General features: G+C 48.8%; 1 protein-coding gene across 1 annotated transcript; it reads right to left on the bottom strand.

Moving 5' to 3' along the window:
- Nucleotides 1-22: 22 nt before the first annotated feature.
- On the bottom strand, nt 23-9,214 carry LOC101664005 (nuclear RNA export factor 3-like). The gene is made up of 17 exons (XM_045290793.1): nt 9,083-9,214; nt 7,557-7,737; nt 6,538-6,691; nt 5,207-5,287; nt 5,026-5,095; nt 4,780-4,868; nt 4,562-4,669; nt 4,293-4,396; nt 2,682-2,718; nt 2,249-2,317; nt 2,108-2,163; nt 1,873-1,980; nt 1,723-1,781; nt 1,499-1,614; nt 1,359-1,401; nt 763-838; nt 23-248 (listed from the first exon to the last, which is right to left on the bottom strand). The coding sequence occupies exons 1-17, from the start codon at nt 9,108-9,110 to the stop codon at nt 74-76; spliced, it is 1,554 nt and encodes a 517-aa protein (XP_045146728.1). The 5' UTR covers nt 9,111-9,214; the 3' UTR covers nt 23-73.
- Between the last annotated feature and the right edge of the window lie 268 nt (nt 9,215-9,482).

Raw genomic sequence — 9,482 nt, 5'->3', positions numbered from 1 at the left:
GGCCTTTAATGTACTCCTCAGCTCCTCCCAGCTCCCCGCCATCCCCACCCAATGCAGGCACTCACTTCTGAGGTCACTGGAGGCTCATACCAGATGGAACAGAGAATACCTGTGCCATTTTCTGCTGCTCCTGGGAAACAGTGTGCATGGAGCTAAAGGCAGGTGTGGGCACCAGAGTGGAGTAGGCACTCTGGCTCTCTTTGGAGCTGATGCTCTTCACAGACCATTGGTCATTCACGATGCGTAAACTGGAAAAAAGAATGGACTCTCGACAGCTGGATAGGAGGACAAGCCCCACCTCCAACAGTGATCCTACTACCTACCTCACAAGCACTTTCCCACCACTTCTAGTTCTTCCTGCCTCCCAGATACCTTGCTGGTCCTCCTTCCCCTTCCACAATACCTGCCTTTGGAGATATGTCTACCAGTTTCAGAAGATTTTAGGTTTACCGCCAGCCTAGAGACTGTTTCACACACCCCTTTGCCCTTTATAATAGACCAAGGAGGTGGATATTCTGTCTTATTCAAAGGAGGACACAGAGTCACAGCGAGGCTGTGTGATTTGACCAAGGCCACACAGCAGGTAAAGTTTGGAGTCAGGGTGAAAATGCATTGTTCCTATGTCACGGACTACGATCTTAACCACTGGTCAAGTCTGATCGGGGAATCTACTCCTCAGAATTCTGCCATTGTGAGGAAACCGTAAGGAATGCATGGTCACCTGCCCACGGGCTGCGGGCTGGGGTGGTTGTTTTCACCTACCTGGAGTTGGTACCAGGAAGAGCGATGAAGATCCGCGTGAAGGCACAAACGTGAGCCTGACACATTCCTTCCACTTCTAGGACAAAAACAATTCTGCTCAGAGTTGTCTGTGTTTACACGCACACCAGACGCCTTCCCCACTCAAGCTTTTATGAAGACAGTCATACAAGGACAGCTGTCCACTGGGAGTTAAGGGGATGTCAACCAACGGGAAGGGCAACAGTAAGAACAATGACTTCTCAGTGATAGGGACTTTATTCTGTGTCAGGCCCCATGACAATCTCCTCACAAGTTCATTTGTCTAATTTGTCACAGACACTCGTTTTGCAAATGGGGAAACCAAAAGGTTAAAGAAGTGTCCTCAGAGAGCAGAGTGAGGGGAGGGGACGAGAGCCCTCGAATTCTATGTCCTCTATCCCAAACTCCTGCTCTCTGGTGGGATAGGCAGCTATGGCTGTGGGTCAGACAAGAGTGGGTAGGGGCATGGTGGGAGTGGACAACACAGAGGAAACAGGACGGGAAGGGATCAGGGAAGCCTGGGGAGCTCTGAGAGGGGACAGTGGGGAGCACAGAGAAGGGGCTTTACAGACGCTCACCTTCTTTGAACAGCCCATTGACAGAAAAGCAGAGCATATTTTCCTAAAAGAGAAAAATAGTTCAGGTTCCCAGGAACCCAGTACATCTCTGACCCATCTCTCCTCCCTGGGCCTGCCTCAGGGAGGAAGCAGGTGCTCACCGTCTCGACACACGTGTCCACCACAAAGGAGCTGAGGTCATGCAGGGTCTTGGGCAACACACTGAAGAAGTCAACAATCTCCGTCTTTGTATGTTTCAGCAACTGAACAGACAGGCCTGTGGGCAAAGACAAGAGGTGGTCAAGGGCTGCCTCCCTCACTGGGTCCCTGTGATTTACCTTCGCACCTCCCACTCCATCCAATCTTTAGTCTCAAACACACATACCAAATCTGTTGAGCTCCTCCGTATTCCTGTTGTCCTTGGAGTATTTGGGCAAGTTGATTCTAGGAAGAAAGCAGGAACAGGAGGAGGAGGCTGGTCAGTGTCTGCTGGGAGTCACAGGTCCAGGGCTGTCCTAGGGGCTGAGATACTCACAGGGATGGTTCCTCAGGCTTGAAGGGAGTACTCAGTGAGAAGCAGGCATTGTCGTGGTAAGCACTCAGGAGACTCTGTCGGTCCCCATCATCGTAGATACTGTAATACCTAAGGGGAAGCAAAGGCTCCTTAGAGACTTATAAGAAACTTCTGACCCAAACATAAGCAGATGTGTGCATGGACAGATTGGCCCATCTCAATGTGCACATTGCCTCACGGCACAAGGAATTCTTACTGCTTCAGGAACTTCCAGACTAGATTCTTCATGGTGTCTGATCCATAGATGCTCCCCTGGAATGAAAATGTTCTTCAGGATTCTAGCTGCCATCCCGTCCTCACCCTCCACTCCAAGCCCTGCTTGGTCCTGCCTCCTCACCTTGCAGACTGGTAACTTCTTGTTATCCCCAGTGTCAGAGAAAACAGGTGAGGGCAGCTCCTGATCATCCTGGGGAAGGGAAGGAGATGTCAGCAGTGCTGACTGGGGTGGGGGCACTTGATGGTTAGGGAAAAGAATGGGCAGAGGAAAGAGGAAGGGGTTAGAGGTCAGGGTATAGGCCCAATGACAAAGTGTCCTAGAGATTCCATGGGCATGATTCTCGTGGGGTCTTCATCAGAGAGACCAGGTGCTAGTGGAGAAGGGTAGAGAAAGTCCTCAGGCTTTATCAGCTTCCCCACGGGGGCTTCCTTCCCAGGGAGCTTAGGGGCCAGATTCAAACATCTAACCTGGGCAGGGTCTAAGGGACTCAGGGCAGGTTGTGGGTGGCATTATGTATCAGGTGGAGGATTCAGGGAAAAAAGAATACACTCACCAGGCTTAATAACTTGGGGAACAAGTCAAGGAGTTCACTGTTAAATATCAAGGTAAAAGAGAAAATCAGAGCTTGCCTGCTGGGTTGAATCCTGCACACTTGCGCAGGATCACTGATGGGTGTGTCTCATCTACTTTTGAAAGTCATGCCCCTCAGGGACCTTGGGCACTCCCCCATGGACTCAGACAGAGAAGTGGGAGTGCTTTCTCCATGCCCTTCTCTCCCTCTTTTGATGTTCCCATGAGGACAACTCTGCCCTGCCTCACATCCCTCCCTGCAAGTTCTCAGGGAAGTCTCTGAAGAATGAGGGAATGAGAAGAGGCCCAGAGTTCTGCTATCTCACCCGGTGTCCAGTGATATCTGCCCGGTCTAACCATGGGCAAGACCATGACTTCCCCTCGGGTTGGCCCAGGATGCAGGCCAGGCAGATGGGTGAGGCAGGATCAGGAGGCAGGGAGGAGATGAGGACACAATAGGACAGAAGGGAGGGGAGCAGAGGGGTGGGGAGACATAGGCCAGTGAGGAAAATGGAGAAAGTTAAAGAAAGACAAGTGGGGCGAAGTTAGCCTGAGTGGTGGGCGTTGGGGACAGAGAGAGAGAAAGGGGAACTGATCCCCTCCGCTGCCAATGTGGCCGCCCTTCATCTGCCCATGGAGTGGAAAGCAGGCCCTTGGTCCCCTGTGTGTCCCCCTCTGAGGTGGGCATGGGAAGAGCAGCAGCCATGGGGCAGCAGAGCTTCCCCAGGAGGAAAGGCTCAGGTCTCTGCAGAGCCGGGGTTGGAGGGTCTGTGGCCTCTCTTGAGAGCACCACCCTTATCGGCCCTGGCGGACCCTGCACAACAGTGCCTGTTCTTAGTTGGTCCCCAGTCCAAGGTTTCAGACCACCTTCGACTACCCAGGGCTCTTCGGAAGTTCCATGCAGGATGGCTCAATGTGTTCCTGGGAGGGTGTCAGGGCCTCATGTCACCACACATGCCACTGACCCCAGACTTCCACACTCCACACCTGCCTTGGGATGCCCTCTGTTCACTGCAGGTGACCCACTTCTCACTCTGGGAGCCCATTTTTATCACTCAGTAGGGCCTTACTCCTAGCATTGAGCCAGAGGAACAGATGGCATGATACAGCCAAGCCTGAGCCTCGGCCTTCAGAATGATGTAATAAAGCCCTGATACCTCCCTAGGACAGATCAAAGGGTCCTTTTGGAACAAAGAAGGGAGGGCTCATCATTAGATGGGGATGGAAGCCCCATATAGGCTTAGAGGTCAGAAAGCCTTTCTGAACACGATTTCCTGACTAGGAACAGGCTTCACCTTCTAGGCAGACCCAGAGGGGAAGCAGCGAATAGTCTACACACCTCTGGTCCTGGGGAGGAAGGGAGATCCCTGCTTCCTGGAGCACATGAAGAGGAGGCCATGCCAGATAAGGCTGGGTGCAAAGAGGGGGGAAACAGAGAGGAGCAGAGAAAAGGCCAGAGAAGGCAGGGAGACCTCTAAGCACAGGTGAGGGTATGGCATGTGTTTCTCCAAGATGACTGGGGCTGTAACCTCCTATTGACAGGCACTGTCAGGGGTAGCTTAGGCTTTCCAGGGCAGCAGAAAGTGTAACTGACCTTACGTTGGTGGGCTCATCTGGGAAGGTGGTGCACAGAGGCTTTGTGTCTGCACACATCTCTTCTGGCTCCAGCCCTTTCACCCCGGCCATCTCCCCTTCAGCCTTCATGTGCAATTATGTGGAGGAAACATGAATCAGGGTGTGTGATCCAGGAGGGCTCTTCCCCCTCAATTCCAGCACCTCCCACAAATGTCCTTCCCTCTTGTCATCAACCTGACGAGCCTTACCTCTTTCCTTTCAGAATGGGCTCTGACTACTGCTTCTCACCTTATTTTGTAAAAGGTGTGGGCTCTTGATGTCGGGCGTCTTCCGCACTCTGTCAGACAGGCTATCCAAACGGTAGGGTTTATTCTTGCTCGAGTTAAAGGGCAAAAGCTATGATGGGGGAAGAGCTAAAGTGAATGTTCCTAGAGATTATATCTGGGACAAATCTCTCAACCCCACCTGTCCCACCTTCACTGTAAACACTACGCCCAATGCCTCACCTTGGGCATGTTTTCTTCCTGGATCTCCAAGGAGGCAGCCGTGCCATTTCCAAGATTGGACTGTATTTCAGTATCATGGCTCGTCATGTCTTCAGGAAACCAAGAAGTGAGATTCAGAAAGATGAGAGGGGCCCAGCTGGATCAGCACATCTAGTCCCAACACCTCCCGAAGTTACTCTTTAAACCTGCCTCCATGAATGATTCCTATGCCGTTATCTGCCCTAGAATTAGTGCAGTCAGTCATACCTGGGGCACAGTGTTGTCTCACGAGGTCAAGAGCTTCCTGGTGAACATCATCTTGTTTCTTCTTGATCACCTACATAGGCAGGGAGGAATCAAAGGCTCTATCTCTGAGGTGGTGGAGGGGTAATCAGTGAGGGAAGAAGCACTGGTGGGTCCAGGCACACATGCTTCGAATCTGCCTTACCTTTATCAGTTTCGCATTTCTGGACTTCAGCCATTTCTGCTTTGAGTTGGGTATATCAGAAGACATGGAATAAATAGATATCTGCAGAGTAGACAGGAAAAAAAGCTTGAATATGTACCAAAACCTCTGAAATGCAACTTCAAGCAAGATTCACCCCCCCACCCCAACCCCCCACCAGCCTGCCCTTCTGCTCTTAGCTAGCCCTGGCCATGCCCTGACACACACCCTATTGCTCCGCTCATCCCAAATCTTGCCGCCAGCTTTCTTTAATACAAACACAACGATGGCCTCCTTGACAAAGAACGGAACTTTCATTCTCTCATAGTGAAACTTCAGTGAGAGCAGCAAGCAAAAAGTTCAGCCCAACCCCTCTACTTGCCCTGTGTCTGTCCATTCACTACCTTGCTGGCCTCTCTTCCCTTGGCTGGGGAAAGAAGACATTGCACTGCCTCTGAATCAAATTCAGCAGCTTTTTCTTGCTAAATGGAATCTTAGAGCAAAAGAAAGGATGGCAGAAGACCTTGACATCATGGACATCAAGCTTAAAGAGAGACCAACAAAGTGTTCTTTTGGATACTTTTCCAGGCTTTAAAAGCAATTCTAAAACAGAGAAATACCCATTCTTCAAGCTTTCATAGCAGGCGTAGGTTTCCTAAATACCTTTTTGTGTGCATTCAATTATTTTCTTTCAAACAATCAACTTCTAACCTTTGGCACACTCTTTCTTTCATAAGGGGCTAGAACAGCGGTTCTCAACCTGTGGGTTGCAACCTCTTTGGAGGTCAAATGACCCCTTCACAGGGGTTGCCCGATTTGTAACAGTAGCAAAATTACAGTGATGGAGTAGCAACGAAAATAATTTTATGGTTGGGGGGGGCGTGTCACCACAACATGAGGAACTGTATGAAAATGTTGCTGCATTAGGAAGGTTGAGAACCACTGGTCTAGAAGTTTCTACCAAATGAAGACCCTGTCTGTCCCAGTGACAAGGACTCCAGAGACCCAATATCATACCTATCTGTTCCTCCGAATTCTTAGTTTGCGCGAAAGTGACCCATGCAATGGGGAATTGCTTCATCTTTTTGTGAGCAGTTTCTACCTTTGTCTGTAGACACCTTGTCCATTCTCACAGCCTTTAGCTAGTTCCCTTTTTATTACTTCTCTCAGCCTACCTTCACACGAATTGAGGCTGTGAACACCTAACAATAAAAAGGACAACTTGCTAGCTCACTGTGACCCAACAGAGTACATAGTGTCCCCACTTGAGATCAGCACAATGCCACACAACCTGTCTCCTCTACACATTGGATCTATTTTGTCAGGACACGCACTGTGATCTTGAATAACTTCCTAGAGGTCCTGTCCCGATTATTATCCTCCATTTCTTCATCTGGAGATTTTCTCTCTTTTTCCATGTGATCATGGTTTTGGTCTCCATTATGACAACTATCTCTCGGATAGTAGGTTGGGATGGCATAGGGAGTGCTGTAAGGATATAAGAGAAAGAAGGTATTCATAAATGCCAGGAAAATGTTCTAACACCCTGGATGTTTCCTCCCCGCTCCCACTACCATGACTCGAATTCTACCTTGCAAGTCTGGCTGGACCAGAGGATGTACACTGGTGCAGATGGGAACTGGGAATACAGGGAATCCGGGGCGGGTGAGCCCTACAGGACCAGTGGTGTGAGTGGCAAAACAGGGAGGGTAAAAGGAGAGTGGGTGGAAAAGAGGGAACCGATTGCAGGGAGCTGTGTGTGGCTTCCTCCCTGGGGGATGGACAGCTGAGTGGGTGGGTGGGTGAGGGGAGACGTCGGACAGGGCAAGATATAACAAAATACCAATTTGTAAACTGTCAGGGGCTCATGGGGGAGGGAGGAGCGGGGAGGGAGGGGAAAGGTGGGGACCTAATGCTGGGGGTTTAAGTGGAGAGAAAATGTTTTGAGAATGATGTACAAATGCACTTTACACCATTGATGTGTGTATGGATTGCAATAACAGTTGTATGAGCCCCTAATAAAATGTTTAAAAAAAATGTTCTAACACTTCACCTTTCTGATTACCAAAATGCTAATAATGTTTTCTCAACTGTTAATCTGGTCTAGACGTCCTCATTCTACCATGGCGGATATAAGAAGAGGAATCACAGAGTGAAATAGAGCATTATATATTCCTGTGCATGCCACAGGGAGAAAGATGGGGCCTTCTACTCCCATAAGAGTTGTAGTCTCAGAAACTCACAGAGGCAGTTCTACGCTGTCCAATAGGGTCACTATGAGTTGGCATTGACTCAATGGCAGTGAGTTTGGTTTGGGGTTTGGTGCATGCCACTTTGCTGCTGGGTCACTTACTATCTTACTCCAGGGCCCACATAGGAATCGTTCATTGCCACGTCTCCATCTTGCTCCTGGCAGGATAATAGATGAATGCCAGGTTCAGAGCCGACTGGTTTAGAACAGTTGGCATAACTTCTTTGAGGAATAATCCAGAATCTTGCTCTTCTTTGGCAAGAATCAGCGTGGTTATTTCTCCCTGAAATTGAGAACGGTATATCAATGATCTGGATGTGAGAAAAACTGCTGGGAAAGAAACACCTCAGATTTTTATAATCCCAACAGAAATATAACACAGTGCTGTGAAAGTTGAACAACACCACTATGATTCTAGTCCCTCTGATATAAGAGTTAGAGAGCATTCGCAACCCAGGAAAGAGTAAGCTCAGAGGGAAGGGCTTGGACACGGGCCCCATTCTGAGGTGACAGTCCTTGTTCTGCAATCCCAGTCTGGGTTCCTTAACTCTATATTCTCCTCAAGGGGGAAGGGGGACGACAATGAAATCTACCTGAATGTTCGGTGCTATGATTCAAGAGCCAAAGGCAAATTCTATATTTCGAAAGATAGGGCTGATGAAGATATCCAAAATGAAGTCTGGAGATGCAAAATTGTGAAGAATATAGAGAGGATATAGAGTTAATGGAGGTACAGTGCATAAATCTCACACATCTTCAGAGTCCAGAAAGAAATAAGAGGCATAGTGGAGAAGTCGTTTTTGGAGAGGCTGTGACTGAGACAGTTTTGGAAGTAACAAAAGACACCACGCTGGGAATCACTCTTTGCCACAGCTCCGTCTTGCTCCTAGCAGGATGACAGATAATGGACAGGGACATAATAATGAGACAAACAGTGTCTTTAGGTCAGAATCATCACTAGAAAAGTTGGAGCTTTCATAGAGAGAAAAAGTTCAATTCGACAAGAAGTGAATCATAAAACAACTCTAATTTTCTGTGCACTTCTTAACATAAAAGCCAAAATGTACACAGCAAAAAATGGCAGACATAACTGAAGAAGTGGACATGTCTACATTCACTGTAGGACAGTTTGACTGAATGCCCGATAAAACAAATTCAGTTAGATAAAGAATATTAAGACAACGTGAGTAACAAAATTGACATAGAGCACAGCACATACCAGACCACATGCTGGGGCAGGAAACAAGCCTTTGCAAACCTCCAAGTGGGTAATACAATCTAGCTACATGGTTGATGTGAGGATTCTAAGATAGAAGTGTTTTCTCAGCCCTTCCCCCAACTTTTAGTATAAATCCCAGGGATGTCAATTTTCAACTCCCCATTCCGAGCAAGCCTCACCACTCCCCAAACTCTGAACTTTCCCCCTCAACCAGGGAAAAGATTTCACCTCAACTCTGACCAAAACCACAGGAAGGGAGGTTTTCCATATGGAACCATGATAGAAGTCAGAGGAACCCTCATTCACAGGTGATTAAAAATTTGGCCTGGACCCTCCCTAGCTACAAGGGAACTATTATCAGAAAAGGACGGAAAAGGACCCAGAACCCCTCCTCCTCTGACCAACTCACCCATTCTTTGGCCTGCAGCGAGTAACATATCACCACGGTTCTTACAAGGTTTTGCTGAGAAGAATGCGTAGGTCTGAATCCTAGGGTTTGGGGTAGATCGAGTGGGGTTCTTGAGGAAGGCAGAGAGCAGTCCCCAAGTGACCTTCTCAGTGCCACACTAGCAAAATGGAGTTTTTACAGGAAATTTCTTCCCTAATGGCATAGAGAGGCGGTCTCTGGGAGACAGAGATGTCTGCTTCCTGTTCTTACAGGCTGGTGGTTTGCTACTAGACTGGCGTAGAGAGGCGGTCTCTGGGAGACAGAGATGTCTGCTTCCTGTTCTTACAGGCTGGTGGTTTGCTACTAGACTGGCGCCCGGAGCGCCCTTTCCAATTGAGTTATCCTCCCACTCACCAACCTA

This window comes from Echinops telfairi, unplaced genomic scaffold (assembly GCF_000313985.2).
Source record: "Echinops telfairi isolate 266 unplaced genomic scaffold, ASM31398v2 ScPeMD7_55;HRSCAF=186, whole genome shotgun sequence".
Lineage (NCBI taxonomy): Eukaryota > Metazoa > Chordata > Mammalia > Afrosoricida > Tenrecidae > Echinops > Echinops telfairi.
The sequence above is the reverse complement of the archived record's forward strand: the minus strand, read 5'-3'. Positions and strand labels throughout refer to the sequence as shown.

Excerpts from the sequence above, each read along its gene's own strand:
- LOC101664005 (XM_045290793.1), bottom strand. The coding sequence starts at position 9,110 with ATGTTACTCGCTGCAGGCCAAAGAATGG. Across the intron at positions 839-1,358 it reads CAATGGGCTGTTCAAAGAAG|AAGTGGAAGGAATGTGTCAG; the intron begins GTGAGCGTCTGT and ends TTTTTGTCCTAG. Across the intron at positions 249-762 it reads CTTCCTGGTACCAACTCCAG|TTTACGCATCGTGAATGACC; the intron begins GTAGGTGAAAAC and ends TCTTTTTTCCAG.